Source organism: Hyperolius riggenbachi, chromosome 3, assembly GCF_040937935.1.
Source record: "Hyperolius riggenbachi isolate aHypRig1 chromosome 3, aHypRig1.pri, whole genome shotgun sequence".
NCBI classification, from domain to species: domain Eukaryota; kingdom Metazoa; phylum Chordata; class Amphibia; order Anura; family Hyperoliidae; genus Hyperolius; species Hyperolius riggenbachi.
Window position 1 is genome coordinate 362,711,800 of NC_090648.1, and position 18,199 is coordinate 362,729,998.

General features: G+C 44.5%; 1 protein-coding gene across 2 annotated transcripts in view; it reads right to left on the reverse strand.

Annotated features, from left to right (window-relative positions):
• Window positions 1-18,199, reverse strand: part of PPARGC1B (PPARG coactivator 1 beta) — a 190,542-nt gene that overhangs the window by 7,944 nt on the left and 164,399 nt on the right. Inside the window, exons 7-9 of one of the 2 annotated variants that reach the window (XM_068272876.1) lie at window positions 17,894-17,958; window positions 10,659-11,370; window positions 8,421-8,490 (exon numbers count right to left, since the gene is read on the reverse strand). In XM_068272876.1, coding sequence (XP_068128977.1) covers window positions 8,421-8,490; window positions 10,659-11,370; window positions 17,894-17,958 — 847 coding nt within the window. Of the gene's footprint in view, window positions 1-8,420; window positions 8,494-10,658; window positions 11,371-17,893; window positions 17,959-18,199 lie in introns of both variants that reach the window. The other variant, XM_068272875.1, reaches the window with a different exon arrangement.

Below are 18,199 nucleotides of genomic sequence, written 5' to 3' on the forward strand. Positions count from 1 at the left end.
TTTTTTTTTTTCTTGTTTTTGTGAATGGACATAGCCGCTGTTTGCGGTCACGTCCATTCACTCCAGGCACTGCGATTGGGTAGAGGACCGTTCAGTCCTCTTCCCCAATCACTCAGCACGGGATCCCGTCGGAAACGGCGGTGGTAGCGGCGCACACACGATGGTAGCGGCGGCGGGAATGCGCGACGTATTAAAACGTCATGTTCCTGTTAATAGTGTAAAGCATGACGTTTTAATACGTTAGGGTGTCATTAAATGGTTAAATTAACTTTTCAGCACTCTGCAAAAAAAAAAAAAAAAAAGTACCAAAGTAACAAAAAGTACGTGAAAACATACTGTGAAAATTATTCTTAGTTTATCCTTGTTTGCTGGTTTAAAAGGTATTTTATTGGCAAGGTTTAAAAATATCACCTAAGAGAAAACTTCATAGAAAAAGTGAATTGGACAAGGGCCAGAGTCTGTAAGTATGATCTTATTTAAAGATTGCCCAGCAAGATTATGGTGAACAGAACTCCTGCGGGCCCGTTCAGACTGCACGCGGTTTCAGCCGCGTTTTGGAAACGCGTGCAGGAGGCCGACACGCACGACATCAGACAGTGCATAGAGTGCACTGTCTGATGTTCACACTGCATGCGTTCCGGACCAGTGTGGTCCGGGAACGCATGCTGCATGCAGATTTTGCAAAAACGCGCGGCTGTCCCATTCACTTTTCAGTGATGGGATCAGCCACGCAACGCATACAAACGCGGATGGCGTGCGTTCGCATGCGTTGCGTTCCGCATGCGTGGCCGTCCGCGTTTGTAATGTGAACGGCCCCTAGGCTCTGAAAGAGATCAAAAATGCTATGCAGAACAGAAGTTTGCCTTCTTTTTCTTATTTTAAACGAGCAGACAGGCATTGTGAACAGCGTTTCATCACTACTAGAAGCAAGTTTATTCTTACTAAATTCTGAACCTCCAACACTAGATAGAAATTGTAAATCTTGCCAAGGACAGTAGTAGTGTACTGGTACTGGTACCCTGCTCTTTGCCTTTTACAAGGGAGAGCAGGGTTTGAATCCTGGTTAGGGTCAGTACCTATTCATTAAGGAGTCCTTGGGCAAAAGCTCCCTAACACTGCAGGGTGGCCTCTTGAGCGGCTGCAGCTTTTGAGAGCTTTAAGTCGAACAGGAAAAAAATCACTATGCAAATGTTAGGATTATATATAAGAATGACAGTTCATAGATGACCCAGTCAGGAACCGGAGACTTGCTTTGACAGTGGCCCATCCTGTCCTAGTCTCAGGTGGTAAGTGGAGCTATAGCCATTATTACTTATAGACTTTCATAACCACTTAGGATCTCTAAGTACATCATACTGTGATCTGCTGATATTGGTTTTCTAAATGAATACTAAAAAAAAAAGCCTATTTAAGTCTTCTGAATAATGAAACATAGCATTATGAAAGTAAGGGTGTTCTACAACTCCTGCTTTATTGAATTTCCAATATATTTGGCTAGTAGCAGTATAATTTTGAAGGACATTGTGGCCCATTTAAATCTCCTCCACAGCGGCACTCTTGGCTCTAAAAGCAAGGACTGCGTGTTTTGTACCTCCACGCCTGATTAATCTCAACTTCTGCAACTCAGAGATATTTTCACTTGACTGAGATTGAGCTTAATCCACAGGAGAAAGGCTCGGATAACCTAAATGACTACCTTTAAATGCTTCACACAGGGACTATGCTAAATATTTACCAAAGTGATTCTGCTGTATCTTCATGCGCTATAATGGGCAATATTTTACTGGACGTTTCTGCTTAATTAAAGCAAATCTGAACTTTCCTTGAAATTGATAACACACGTCATTGCTGTACAAACCATTTTATGTTTGCAATGACTGCCACACAGCTATGACTGACATTGCAAATGATTCAAAATATGCCTCTTGGCAATAGTACACCATTTACTGTACAGAAATTGCCAACGTTCTCATTCTCTGTTTTAGTGATTTAAGAAACCTGGAGGGCTTTTTTCAGTGTCTCATGCATAGTATTAGGCAGTATGCATATCTTTAGATGTTGAACTGGTATTGAACTCCTATATACATTTTATATGCTTAAAGGGACTCCGAGCTCTGGCTAAAATAAAAATTTTCACTTACCAGGGGCTTTCTGCAGCCCAGTGCTGGTCGGGACGTCCCACGCCGGCCTCCTGGCTCTTCTCCCCACGATTTAATCACGCATGCGCCGTGATGTCACGCCGGCCGCCGTGATGAAGCGAGGCGGCCGGCGTGCGACGTCATTGATGAGGTTTGCGGAAGAAGGAGCCCCGACACTCGGCCAGTGTCGCCCGGGGAGCCGCCGGACAGTCCTATATGGACAGCCGTGGGGAGAAGAGCCAGGAGGCCGGCGTGGGACGTCCCGACCAGCACTGGGCTGCAGAAAGCCGCTGGTAAGTGAAAATTTTTATTTTAGCCAGAGCTCGGTGTCCCTTTAAATGTGTGTGCTGACCTAGCAAGTAAGTATTTAGACTTGTGTCGCATACGGCAAAATACACACCGCTGCACTGGCCATTGAAGTCAATGGTCTGCTTGGGAATCAGATTCTGTTCCCATTTGTCTGCATTGAGTTAATGCACTTTTTCCCGCATGTACAAAAGGACACAAGGACAACTGAAGTGAGAAGAATATGAATGCTGCCATATTTATTTCCTTTTAAACAATACCAGTTGCCTGCCTGGCAGCCCTGCTGCTCTATTTGGCTGCATAAAACCACCAGAAACAAGCATGCAGCTAATCTTGTCAGATCTGACAATTGTGCATTCGGTAATGCTGAAAACAGCTGAGTTAACTAAGCATAGGAAAATGTCAATTCATCAAGGCTGTTACCACATGAAAAGCTGAAATTACAAAGCACAGAGGTAAATTACTGACTTGTTTGGTAAATACCTCAACATATGTCAGTAAAAATGTCAATTCATCAAGGTTACAGCAGTCAGGCTTCTCCAGTGGGTCTAGCTTTCCTATCCCCCAGGCAAAGCAGAGATCACGGAACAAAAGCAGCTTCCCCTGCAGCCGTTCGGCGGTTTAACCTCTTAGGTTCCTGTTTAAAGATGCAGAGGAGCTAGTGGAGGAGTTAGTTGGAAAATCACCTAAGCAGGGCATGTGTACTGTCTCCTGGAAGTTCATCTATGCTGTAGCAAATAAATAAAATGTTAAGAAAGACTAATGGACAGATTCAAAGCGAGCAGAGGCTTTATAACAAACAACAAACATGAACATCTAAAGGGATGTGGGGATGCCTCTTACTATTGCAATGCTGTCTCTGCACCAACAGCTTGGAACAACAGAGACAACTCACACTGCTTTGCTGTTACTGTGTGAATGGGCTTGGGTAAATTACTCAATTTCCACTGCACCTGTGAAAATATTGATTAATTAGCAAAAAAAAAGTCTAAAATACCAAATGCAGTATTTTAAAAACTTTGATGAATCAAAGCCAATGTCAGAAACACCAGGTCTGCATATGCTTGATCAGAGTCTATGGCTAAAGTATTAGAGGCAGAGGATTAGCAGGATAGCCAGGCAACAGGTATGACTTAAAAGGATATAATTATGGCAGCCTCCATATCCCTTTTGCTTTAGTTGTCCTTCAGTTTAAATCTGATCACATCTTCCAACGCACCCAAGAAGAACATTTAAATTTGCCTTAAAGGGTACCTAAAAACAGAAGCTTAAAGGACCACTATTGTGAAAAGTGTAAAATCTAAAGTACTAGTAAACATACACAAATAAGTACATTTTCCCAGAGTAAAATGAGACAAATTACTTTTCTACTATGTTGCTATCACTTACAGTAGGTAACAGAAATCTGAAAGAACCAAAAGTTCTTTCCAGACCAGCTTATCTCCTCATGGGGAGTTCTCAAGATTTTCTTTATTTTCAAAAGTACTTAGTAAATGGCAGTTGCTACATCCAACTGTCAACAAACTGTGCAGCGAGCAGGGAGGCAGGCCAGTATCTTTGTATAAATCCTTTTCATGGAGTGTCTTTATAAAGAATAAAAGCCATGCTGAGAATCTCACATGAGAAAATGAGCTGGTCCAAAACATGTCGGTAATGTCAGATTTCTACTACCTACTGTAAGTGACCGCAACATAGGAGAAAAGTAATTTGTCTCATCTCTGGGAAAAATTTACTTATTTTGTATATGTTTACATGTACTTTAAAATTTACACTTTTTTGCAATAGTGGTCCTTTAACTAAACTGTGGCCTCATATAGCTACCTGCAGTCCTTCTGTGCCTGCGCCCCGGCTGTCAGCAGCACGACTTGGCGGCCACTTTGCATTTTCGATCATGCAGTAGAAATTTTTACATGCGCAGAATACTCTAGTCCAATGGAGCGTGATCAGGAGATGCGTGGACCAGGGCCGTGCATCCAGCTGGCAGAGGGGCACTGCAGTTAATTGGAGCATTGCAGAAGCACAGTGCAGACACAGAAGGACTTGCAGGGGGCTGGAAGAAGGCCCAGGTAAGTTTAACTGCTGTTTTTTTTCTCCCAGTTTAGTTTCCCTTAAAGAGAACCTGTACTGAGTAAAAATATTTAAAACAAACACATGAGGTAACTTCAAATGAACATTGCATAGTTACCTTGCCATCAGTTCCTCTCAGAAGCTCACCATTTTCTTCTAACAATGATCCCTTCCAGTTCTGACAATATTTTGTCAGATCTGAAATATATCAGTTGCTGTCAGTAAAATATCAGTTGCTGTCAGTTATATATCAGTTGCTGTCAGTTATAGCTGAGAGGAAAACTGATGTACCAGGTAATGTCCATGTTTCCCTATGGCTCAAGTGGGCGATGTTACAGTTTAACTGTGTGCTGACCAGAAAGCGGTTATGGTTAATGGCTATTTTCAACATGGAGGACAGAAAATTCCCTTGATCACAGTGAACAAACAGGACGCGGGACAGGAGAAAGACACTGAGGAGTAGACTACATGGAAGGCAAGTATGACTTGTGTATGCTTATTTTGACTTGTAATCCTCAGTTCAGGTTTTCTTTAAGGCTGTTTTCACAGTGGGACATAACAGGCGCACGTTAGAGCAGCCTGTAACTCAGCCCAACTCACAGCAATGAGAAATCAATGGGCTGTTCACAGTGCCCACGTTGCGCTGGAGTATAAAGCTGCACGTTCAATGAAAGAGCAGCATGCTGTGTGTTATACTCGCATGTGGCTGTGTTCGGATGTTTGCACATGCTCAGCACGGTTTTTTTTTAAAAAATTTGCCGCATGCGCCGTTTTTGTTCAATAGTATGCGTCAAAAAGTATGCATCACGGACGCATCAAGAGATGCATAACGCGGCTCTATACAACGTCCTACTTCAATACTAACATGTGTTGCGTTAGGGGCACGTTATGCGACCTTAACGTCGCATGAAAAGCAAAGTCTTAGTGTGAGAGAGCCCTTAAACTATACTTTAATGTTCTAGTATTCTGTATCCCTATTATTTAATTATTATAATCATTTGTTAATAAATATTTATGTTGAAAATTGCAAATAAAAAACTATTAGAAATTCAAAATATCCATTTCATCTACGACCTTTTCCATCTGTGATCTCTCATCTATCGACTCCCTAGCAGATATCACAAAAAAATCATGCCAAATCTCTGCTGAGTAATATTCCCAGCAGTTACAAAAAGCAGCTTTTAAATGTGCTACCATCAGTGGAACACTCAGACCATCAAGCACACCCAACTACACGAACATGTAATGGTCATTAGGGAAGAATGGCTTTGCCTATAGTACCCAGAATGATCTGCAAATTCAGGCAACACACTGAAAGGTGGTCTCTTGTAAGCTTGACCACATGCTTGCACTAACAAAATTATTATTCTGTCTTTAAAGAGACACTAAAGTGAAAAAAAAGATGATATAATGAATTGGTTGTGTAGTACAGCTAAGAAATAAAGCATTAGGAGCAGAGACATAAGTCTAATATTTGTTTCCAGTACAGGAAGAGTCAAGAAACTCCAGTTTTCTATGCAAATAGCCATTGAGCTCTGCGACTTTGAAAGTCATGGAGAGCTCTGACTTCCGATTAGGTTATCTCAACTATTGTGTTTTTCTTTTGCAGAAAACAGTTCAGGACAGGTCACTGCCTGTTCTGCAAAAACTTTTAGAATGCGGATTAATGTGTAAACTGCAAGTATTAGAGAATGTTGCAATTTTATAAAAAAAAAAAAAAAAGCTGAAAATAAAAATATGAGAATATTTTTGTTGCTACCAATGTTCTAGTAATTACCCCTACTACACAACCAATTCATGATGATATTTTTTTTCTCGCTGCAGTGTCTCTTTAAAAGGACACATCTTCAGGCAGTATATTATTTGCTGGTTTACACATAAATTAGTAAAATAAAATAAACACCAGCAAGCAATACTTTGTGATTATTGTGAAACCCATGCATGGCTTGCCAAGAACGAGCTGTGTCTGCACATTCAGCATCGGTCCATACATGTTGTTTTGCACTTAGTCCCCTTTACTGTGCAGTGACCTAATGAATGGAACGTTAACTACAAGATGCAGGTAGGTTCACTGACCCCTAGAGCTTTACCTTTCACCTGCTAATTGTTGTCGTTGTGCCTTCAGTGCAGCCAGACCTTAAAAACATCACCTTTCCATAGCCAAAGTAGAACTGAATGCCGTAGAAAAGAAAACGTCACTTATCTCTATAATCAGAAGCTCTGTGCATGTATTATTCTAAATATGCTGCTGTAGGTGGGCATTCAGGACAATGACATTTGACTGGACTCCAGAAGATAATGTCTGAGTGAGAAGATATTCAACGTTTTCTCCATATCCTCTCTTTAGCTCACACTGCCATTGATTTACTATGAACCCAGGCCTGTGCCAAGCTGCACAAAAACAGTAAGTGCAGCTTCTGCATAATAAGAAAAAATAAAGGAGAAGTCCTCAACACACCATAATATATATTCTCATTGGTATTTCTAATTAAGCCATACATAAAGAGTTAATGCACGTCACATAATGTAGACCTTAATCATAACCATAAAAGGTTAATGATGGGCACACTTCTAACACAACATTTTCAGATGTTTAGGACCATCAAGCATATCTATTCAATGTTTGGAAGTCTTTAGGTACTAGTGTGCAGTCATTTTCCTGGCGCCTAGTGCTAACACTAGTCTGAGGCAGCCATCAGTCTACCAGCAGTGTACAGAAAGCAGGAAGCCCCAGCTAGCAACAAATAACTCAGCTCAGCAGAAAGTCTCCCCAGCAACAAGTGACGCTCTGCTCTTATTTGGTTGGCAAGCAAATGCAGTACTACTTCCTGAACAGCAAAAACTTAAGAAGACAGTCCTTCTTTGGCTTGACTAGAAAGCAAAGAGACATATTCTGTTCAGGAAAATAGCCAAAGCAAGTTGTTTCATAGCACGAGTTGGGCACCAGTATAGCTTCAGTGCTATAGTCTGAAGCCCACACATGTGTAATCAGGGTGTCGGCAATAATCAGACCCCGAATTACACCCCCCCCCCCCCCAAAAAAAAAAAAAGTTGCTACGACTTGGAGGCGAAATCGTTTTTAACAGCATTTCCATGTGTACATGAGAAAGAACCTGGAGCAATTATTTGCTGACTGTGATAGTGAAAAACCCTGTCCAGAGCCAACAGGAGGAAGTTTCATCATCAGTGGAGATGGACCCACCTCTAGCAGACTTCAGGGAGCATGTATTGGTTTATAGTGAAATTCTCTTTCTGTCTGTGGGTATATTAGCAGCTTAGGGTGCTGCTTGTCTGGATGGTGTAACGGTTAAGTGCTCTGCCTCTGACACAGGAGACCAGGGTTCGAATCTTGGCTCTGCCTGTTCAGTAAGCCAGCACCTATTCAGGAGGAGACCTTAGGCAAGTTTCCCTAATACTGCTACTGCCTATAGAGTGCGCCCCAGTGGCTGTAGCTTTGGCGCTTTGAGTCCGCCAGGAGAAAAGCGCAATATAAATGTTATTTGTCTTGTCATACACCACTACTGAAGTGACCGAGTGGCAATCATCTGTGGGGTACAAGTGATATCTTGGTATCAATGACAACTACTATGCTGTGAAATTGTCTTACATAAGTATGTGTCTGAATTTTCACTGTGCTGGAAAACTTTCTGCAGTTTGTGGAGCTGTTCTACTAAAAGGGATGTGCACTCAAGTGGACTGGAATGACCCTGACTCTTCTATATAGTTACCATACTTTGACATTGTTTAGCCAATAAATAAGTCCTCTTCTTCTTACAAGAAGTACATTATTGAAATGATTCATTATGAAGCCCTTTCATAAGGTATCACCTAAATAATATATACACATATTGTGCTAGAGTTATGAGGCTGGTAAACCAATTCATATTGCGCTATGAGAGTCATTATTACCTTCTCTCTTCTCCTTTGGATTTGCCTTTGGCTCAAGTGTCCAGCCCGCATCCGCTCAGTGCGATCATGTCTGCTAAGAGAACAAGCTCTGTGTGAATAAAACATCATGCATACATATTCAAGCTTTTGTTTGCCCAATTTTAAGTAATATTAGAAGCCATAGGGCAGAATGTGCTTAGAATAAATGTCACAGAGCATGAATTATTTAACAGCATTATTATTAAACAAACGCATTAGGACCACCCTCTGACAATGAATGGCGGCTACCTGGAAATCAGGGCTGTATAGCTAGCTGGCTGGAGTGCTGAGCCCTGCTTCAATGTTATTTTACACAACACCTCAAGTGGAAGGTATATTGGAAATGCAATTTTTTTTAACCTCCCTAGCGGTATTATTACTTATGGATTTTAGGGTCTTAACCACTTAAGGACCGGCGCTGTTTTGGATGATCTGTGCTGCGTGGGCTCTCCAGCCCGCAGCACAGATCCGAATTACTGCAGGGCGTTCAGATTTCCCCCCTTTTTTCCCCCACCAGAGGGATGACCTGCTGGGGAGGGGGTCTGATTGCCGCCGCTCTGTATGACCGAGCGGGGGGGCTCCTCAAAGCCCCCCTCCGCATCGATATTCTGCCTCGCTCCTTTTCCCTCCCTCCCCACCTTCCCCTGGGCGGCACAGGACGGCAAACCGTCCTGCACCTCCTCTGATAGGCTTCAGCTATCAGATGCCGGCGATCGCCGATCTGCTTTACGGCGCTGCTGCAGCAGCGCCGTATGATGTAAGCACCGGGGATTTCTTCCCCGCGTGTTTACATTTCGCCTGCGAGCCGCGATTGGAGGCTTGCAGGCTGTTCACGGCGACACCCTCCGTGAAGTGGCATGGAAAGGCTGTTTCCATGCAAAATCACTTACGACCTGCCGCCGCCTATCGGCGTTAGGCGGTCGTTAAGTGGTAGTGGTGCATTTTTTTCAGAAGCTTTTAGACCCTAAAATTCATACCGCTAGATAGATCTAAGGCAGCCCTGCAGATTACTATTACTCACCTCCCCTGGATCCAGCGTTGCAATTCTCCCTCCATACTCCAGGTGGCACTCAACCCCTATAATGAGATTGCCGTCTGTTGTCATAACGACAGATGGCAATGTCACAGAGTGATCGAGAGCCCCCGAGGACCGGAAGAAGAATTGCTGCCAGTGTCTGGATCCCAGGGGAGGTGAGTTACAAATGCCCACTGCACGCAGGCTCTGCATATACTTCCCAGCATCTACCCTGATTCAGGCATAGGGTTACCGCTCTGAGCTGCGGATTTCTGGCCCGAGCCTGTCTCGGGGTTAAAGCTGAGGAGGTTAAATGTCCATTGCCTTTCATACTGATCTTTTGAGTTCAGTGGTTTCTGCCTTAGGCTGCTGCAACCAGTAGGTATCTGCCATACATGAGTTGATATTTAAAGCGGAATATAACCCTGCATTTCAACTTTGCTCTAAAACATTATTTACAGTATATTATATGCAACCAGCATTTTTTTTTTACTAGACCAGCATTGGAAGGGTTACACAGAGGTTTAAAGTTCCTGGAGATTTCTGCAGACGCATCCGAAGCTGACACAGATACATTTTGTTTACATAAATGTATCTAAGTGTTTAATGTGACTCACTCTCTCTGACTGAGAAGGAGCTGGAGGACAGCCAAAGAGTGTGTAACATTTCTTAATAGATACATTTAACTAAATAGAATGTAACAATCTGAACTTCTGCATATCTCTCCACGGAACTTTAAACCTCTGTGTAACCCTTCCAATGCTGGTCTAGTAAAAAAAAAAAAAATGCTGGTTGCATATAATATACTGTAAATAATGTTTTAGAGCAAAGTTGAAATGCAGGGTTATATTCCGCTTTAAGGCAGAGCCGATTACCTGGAATGAATCTGTCAGTAATCTATTGGTCCCAGCACATCTTTTCAACAAAATTCCAATTCATTTTAGACAGTTTATGAATCTGATTGGACGTGGTGATACATTTTCTATGAGTGGGTTATGGGTGCATTGTAGAGCATCACAAGTTGCACTCCGTTAGCAGGAGAAGTGGTTTGGTCAAGGGGTTGGTCAAAGAGAGAAGTTATAAGCTGAAGAAGGTTACACATCCCTACTATACTCAAAACCAATAATAAAAAAAAAGTTCCATTTACAGGCTGCATAAATGTAGAATATATTTTAGTTAAAACCTTCCTAAAAAAATATTCATACCTGTGTGTCCTCCTCCGATCAGGTGACCTGACAACCTGAGTGCGAGGATAGCCTTGTCGCTTGGATGGTGGGCATGTTCGAGAACATGACTTTGTTCTGAGCGGAGACAAGAAAAGCTCTTCATCTGGAGAGCTACATTCGCTCTCACTGTCCTCAAAGACTGAATCATATTCAGGACTGTTGCAAGTAACATTATCCTCTTCCTCTTTAAGAGTGTTATCTGGCAAACCAAAGTGCTTAGTAAGGCTTGCTCGAATTTCATGGTCCTTTAATACTTTGTTGTCCTGTTTCTTAGATTCAGATTTTCTGTCCATTTTCCTCACTGGTACTGGAGGCACCATAAGTTTCTGCTTCCTGTCTTCAAAGCTTGGCAGGTTCACAGATTTGATCATTTTCCGCTGAAAAGCAGTCTCTGATTTCCTAACTTGGCAATAATCGTGGTCTCCAAAAGACCGGGAAAATGGTCTCTTCATTGCTTGAGGAGTTGAGCTCACAGGCAGGGATGCAGTTCTGCTCAAGTGTGCAAACAGTTCAGTCCTCTCAGGCTGTTTCTTCGACAGTCTCCTACTTAGAGTCAAGTGTTGTTCAGTTACTCCAGATTTTATGGACGAGGTGATCAATGAATCATTATTTACAGGTTCTTGAGTGATGTCAGGTTTGTACAGGTCTTCCTCCGCAGGCTTGTATGGAGGAGTAGTTGGTGGTGTTAGGCCTTCAAAGAAAAGCAAAAAATTACTAAATGCAAAGCAGACATGGGATTCTGCAGATTGGAGGCCCCATTTTTTTCCAAGATCAAAATGCAAGAGATATTGGCCCACATACATCAAGCATCTCTCAAACTACCCCCCTCCCCTTTTCCCTAGATAAAAAACTTTTTCCTGAGTTTTCTCACAATCACAAAAGACAGTTTCACTATTCTGAGTTTTCTCACAGGAGCTATTTTCATGCCATATTGATAATGATAAAATACTTTTTTAGCCTCTCACAAGTACTTAAAATACATTGTCCCAACTTATATGACTTTGCTACCACACTTTGTAGTACTTTTTCAATTGCCAAGTGCTGTATTTTGTAGATAAAATTAGAAACCCGTGAGAAAACTATTGAATTTTGGATATGCGATTGATTTTCAGTCCCCAGCAAGCAGACGCACTCAAAATAAGATATCTCTAATAAATTCAAGTTTGATATGTTTTTCCCCTTATTCTTAATACTTTTCTGCCCAAGCATTAAATGTGAGCTTAAAGGGATACTGTAGAGGGTCGGGGGAAAATGAGCTGAACTTACCCGGGGCTTCAAATGGTCCCCCGCAGACATCCTGTGTTGGCGCAGCCACTCCCCAATGCTTTGGCCCCGCCTCCGGTTCACTTCGGGAATTTCTGACTTTAAAGTCAGAAAACCACTGCGCCTGCGTTGCCGTGTCCTCGCTCCCGCTGATGTCACCAGGAGTGTACTGCGCAGACACAGACCATACTGGGCCTGCGCTGTGCGATCTTGATGACCTCAGCGGGATCGAGGACACGGCAACGCAGGCGCAGTGGTTTTCTGACTTTAAAGTCAGAGATTCCAGAAGTGAACCGGAGGCGGGGCCGGAGCATCGGTGAGTGGCTGCGCCAACACAGGATGTCTGCGGGGGACCATTAGAAGCCCCGGGTAAGTTCAGCTCATTTTCCCCCGACCCCCCTACAGTATCCCTTTAAGGTTGTCTGTTTAGTCAGGCAAATTTTCCCACCTTACTGCACAAATACAATTTTGACCACAAAACCAATAACATGAAAATAAACTATATCCAGATAAATAAAGATACTGCATTACAGCTTAGATGCTAGTGTATTTAAATATTACTTTAATGTGTACAGTAAAGTGATTCTTGGCAGCTAAAAAGTTTCAGACTGTGTGGGTGGTGCTAGTGGTGGTGTTTTGGATTGCATAATCATACTGTTCAGACTGGAAGGAATAATGTGATAAGACTGAAGCCTATAGCAATGACAGTCTGTGGTGCATGAAGTGCAGTGCTTCAGCTCCTTAACAGGTACTTAAAACAAATCATAATATATATATATATATATATATATATATATATATATGTAAAAATTAGCCTTAAAATAGGTGGGTTGACTTAAAATTCAAGTTTTCCCTATTTCAACTTATACTTCTCCCCACCTACCTGCGCGCCCCTCCTGCCCTGAAAGCCCATGCTGCCTGCGCGCCCCTCCTGCCCTGAAAGCCCATGCTGCCTGCGCGCCCCTCCTGCCCTGAAAGCCCATGCTGCCTGTGTGCCACTCCTGCCCTGAAAGCCCATGCTGCCTGCGCGCCCCTCCTGCCCTGAAAGCCCATGCTGCCTGTGTGCCACTCCTGCCCTGAAAGCCCATGCTGCCTACGCGCCTCCTGCCCTGAAAGCCCATGCTGCCTGTGTGCCACTCCTGCCCTAAAAGCCCATGCTGCCTACGCGCCTCCTGCTCTGAAAGCCCATGCTGCCTGTGTGCCACTCCTGCCCTGAAAGCCCATGCTGCCTGTGTGCCACTCCTGCCCTGAAAGCCCATGCTGCCTACGCGCCTCCTGCTCTGAAAGCCCATGCTGCCTGTGTGCCACTCCTGCCCTGAAAGCCCATGCTGCCTACGCGCCTCCTGCCCTGAAAGCCCATGCTGCCTACACGCCTCCTGCCCTGAAAGCCCATGCTGCCTACGCGCCTCCTGCTCTGAAAGCCCATGCTGCCTGTGTGCCACTCCTGCCCTGAAAGCCCATGCTGCCTGCGCGCCCCTCCTGCCCTGAAAGCCCATGCTGCCTGTGTGCCACTCCTGCCCTGAAAGCCCATGCTGCCTGTGTGCCACTCCTGCCCTAAAAGCCCATGCTGCCTACGCGCCTCCTGCTCTGAAAGCCCATGCTGCCTGTGTGCCACTCCTGCCCTGAAAGCCCATGCTGCCTACGCGCCTCCTGCCCTGAAAGCCCATGCTGCCTACGCGCCTCCTGCTCTGAAAGCCCATGCTGCCTGTGTGCCACTCCTGCCCTGAAAGCCCATGCTGCCTGCGCGCCCCTCCTGCCCTGAAAGCCCATGCTGCCTGTGTGCCACTCCTGCCCTGAAAGCCCATGCTGCCTACGCGCCTCCTGCCCTGAAAGCCCATGCTGCCTACGCGCCTCCTGCCCTGAAAGCCCATGCTGCCTACGCGCCTCCTGCCCTGAAAGCCCATGCTGCCTGTGTGCCACTCCTGCCCTAAAAGCCCATGCTGCCTGTGTGCCACTCCTGCCCTGAAAGCCCATGCTGCCTACGCGCCTCCTGCCCTGAAAGCCCATGCTGCCTGTGTGCCACTCCTGCCCTAAAAGCCCATGCTGCCTGTGTGCCACTCCTGCCCTGAAAGCCCATGCTGCCTACGCGCCTCCTGCTCTGAAAGCCCATGCTGCCTGTGTGCCACTCCTGCCCTGAAAGCCCATGCTGCCTGCGCGCCCCTCCTGCCCTGAAAGCCCATGCTGCCTGTGTGCCACTCCTGCCCTGAAAGCCCATGCTGCCTACGCGCCTCCTGCCCTGAAAGCCCATGCTGCCTACGCGCCTCCTGCTCTGAAAGCCCATGCTGCCTACGCGCCTCCTGCCCTGAAAGCCCATGCTGCCTGTGTGCCACTCCTGCCCTGAAAGCCCATGCTGCCTACGCGCCTCCTGCCCTGAAAGCCCATGCTGCCTGTGTGCCACTCCTGCCCTGAAAGCCCATGCTGCCTGTGTGCCACTCCTGCCCTGAAAGCCCATGCTGCCTACGCGCCTCCTGCTCTGAAAGCCCATGCTGCCTGTGTGCCACTCCTGCCCTGAAAGCCCATGCTGCCTACGCGCCTCCTGCCCTGAAAGCCCATGCTGCCTGTGTGCCACTCCTGCCCTGAAAGCCCATGCTGCCTGTGTGCCACTCCTGCTCCCTTCAACAATGCTGGTGTGCAGAAGAACAATGGAGCCTGTCATTACTAGAGATGATCAATGAGATGCAAATAATTCTGGCTTGCATGCACATTTCATACAAACTGTATGCAGAAGGCCAGTGAAATCCACTTCCTGATTTTAACTAGCCTAATTCCAAGCTACATTCAATTTTCATAAAATTATTTGCATCTCATTGACCATCTCTAATTGGTCCTCGTTACTGTGCATTTCATTCCATCCCTACTTTCATTTCAGCAAGGCTTGGTGTACAGAGGCGCCAGAGTAGAATAAAAATGTTTAAAAACCGTCTAAAAGAGGGGGATGTTAAGGTGGACTTACCTCCCTCAAAAATATAAAACTCAATTGAGTCACAATATATCAATACAAAAATATTGTATTGAACTCCACTTAGTGCAACGCGTTTCGCAGGTGTGGTCCCGCCCCATCAGGCAAACAGGAGCATAACTCAATGGGTCTAGATGCAGAATTGAGCGCCTCTCCTCCTTCACTGTGTGTCTGTTCTCCCAAGGCAAAGAGGGCAACACCCCAGCTCTGCCGTATCCCTCCCTTAGGTCTCTCACCAGGGCCTCTACACCATTCCTGGCAGTAACTCACCTATTTCGGCACGCTGCTCTCTCCAAGCTCCACGTTCCTGGTGCTGGCTGTTTCTTCTCCATGACCCAGCGCATGTCATTCCGCATAACATGTGCCAGGTCACAAAGAAGAGGCACCCAGCACTGCAGATGAAGATGGGGAGCACACACGGAGCAGCATGCCGGGACAAGTGACTTACAATACTACTCAAAATGGTACAGGCCTCAGGAAGCTTTGAAGATTGGGGGCAGAAAATGGAATTCAGCTCAGGGGCTCTGTGGGCTTGACTTTGCTGCGGAGGTGGGCTCCAGGTTACATTTGCACCTGAGCCCCACTGAGCCTTAAACCAGCCCTGCCGCTGTGATGCCACATAGCTGCTGGGACAGAAGATAGGGCAAACCATGGAGGGATACACTATAGCAACTAGTAGCTAACCATGCTGCAATCTCCTTCCCTGCAGCATGGAGGAAGCATTGAGGGGGTATCATAGCTGGCTATACTCCTGCACCAACCTAAACTTAAGTCTTAATGTTCAAATTAAGAGGGTCAGATATAAAGATTGAAGTGTGCTCAAAGTTGCCTTATGATATAATAAGCGCAGTCTGGAAAGAGGTAGCACGGCAGCCCAGGAACATTCATAGCTGCAGGCTGGAAGGAGGCTGCTTGGGCAGTAAAAGGGCACTAGTCTGAGGGTTTAAAGGGACTCTGAGCAGTGCAGAAACTATGGAAAGATGCATATCATTTTAAAGCTCTCTTTCTCCTCTTTCCAATGATATATAAACCGCCACCCTACACCTTTTAGTTTTCGCTATTTTCGCGATTGAAATTGCAACGGCCGCAATTTCAATCGCGAAAATAGAGAAAACTAAAAGGCGTAGGGCGACGATTTAGGTGTCGTCAGAGGAGAAAGAGAGCTTTAAAATGATATCCATCTTTGCATAGTTACATTGTATTACACAGGGCAACTTTTTCTCAAAGTCAGCAGCTCCATTCTGCTGAATGCAGCTGCTGACACTGGGGAAAGTGTCGCCCTGTGTAATACAAGTAACTATGGAAAGATGGATATCATTTTAAAGCTGGCTCTTGTAGGAAACAAAAAAGGCACAGGGAGACCGGGAGCCCGATCTGGTGTATTATCAACGAGGCACCAGTATATGTATATAATAAGAAATATACTCACAAAATTAGGTTGCTATCCATAAGCAACCACTTTGCTCGCATGTGAGGAAGTACTGTCCTCACTCGGCCTTGCTTCCGATGATGGAATAGGTCGCAGCTCCAAGAGAAAAATGTGCCACTGGAAAAAATTCCGAGTGTGCACCCCTGTGCAGGGGTAAAGGGGACTGGGAAAAAAGTCATTTGTGCCCCAATAAAATTTGAGAAACTTCAACCATCATTGTACGTGTGAATCGCACTACTATAAGGTAGGACTACATGTACCTTGTGTGAACTATTACACTCAGTTCAAGAACCACAGATACACGTCCACGGGCGCCTCCTAGCTCTTCCCAATCATTTTAAAGCTCTCTTTCTCCTCTTTCTGGCAACACCTAAATTGTCGCCCTACGCCTTTTAGTTTTCTCTATTTTTGCGATTGAAATCGCGGCCACTGCAATTTCAATCGCGAAAATAGCTAAAACTAAAAGGCGTAGGGTGGCGGTTTATATATCATTGGAAAGAGGAGAAAGAGAGCTTTAAAATGATGTGCATCTTTCCATAGTTTCTGCACTGCTCGGAGTCCCTTTAAAGCTGCAATCTCACTAATTATTGTAGAAGGTGGTTGGCTTATCCAGTGAGGGAGGGCATGTACTGCTCAATGCCATACTTATGAACACCCATGATAGTAAGGCTCAAAAGAAATGCATCTGTAACAGGTCATCTTGTTTAGGACCTTCGTAAACATCAAAAAGCTTAAAGAGGAACCGTAATGACATATAGTAGAATGCAGTAAATTATTCAGGATGCCCACTTTTACATTAAAATGGTCACCTTATTTCAGCATCAGCAATGCTTCCTACAGCTATATTTTGCTGTATATTGGTATGTAGCCTCACCCTCCCACTGAGGATTGGCTTAGCCCAGGCTGTTTAGTATGCCCCCTCTCCCCCCCGGCTATTATGCAGAATGCCCCCCTCCCTCCCAAGCACAGAGATCTTTTCTACTGGCATTAGAACTAAAGCTAGGAACACACAATGCGGTTTTTTTTCGGTCGAATTTCCGTTCAATTGATTTTCAATTCGTTTTTCTGCTCAATTTCTCGCTCAATTCTCTTATCTTTTCTTATCAATCTCCATTCACTTCTATGACAAATCGACCAGAAAAACGATCAAAAATATCGGACATGACTGAAATTATCTATCGAACCATCTTTCTAGAATACATTTGTATGGTGTGTTCCTAGAATCAGTCAGTAGATGAACATTCCTCAGAGATCACCTGCTAGTACTAAAGATGGTGTTGCCTGGGATACATTTAAGAATGTAAGTCAGGGAGGGAACATTTTTTTACAATAGGCAAACACTGACTAAATAATTTATAAATGAATAAAGGAAAAAAAAAAGCTATTTAATTTATTATGTTATTTGGACTACAGTTCCTCTTTAATAAACAATCTAACAATGAATGCATAATGTTTAGTTGCAGCATGCAAGATTTTTACTCTGTGTGACTTGAATTTGAGGTACTCATACTTTTATGCAAGCAGTCACCAAAAAAATGAATTTGTAACTCAAATAAATGGTACCTGCAGTCCCACATAACTCCACTGGGAGTCCTTGATCAAAGTTCCTCTTCTCAAATGCGGAGTTACTACAAAGTAACATAGCAGCATGATTAATGATTAATACAGCCCCATTACTTTCCATTGTGCTGTACAAAGTAAGATACAAGCAAGGGCACATCATACAAAATAAGCAATAACAGGCACAAACAGCTATCTAACAAAACATACAGCAAATACGAGAAGACATGGATTTCATACAGATAAAAACAGAAAAGTGAGCAAACATAGGCTTGACATAACTGAAAATAACAGCAATTCAACTACTAC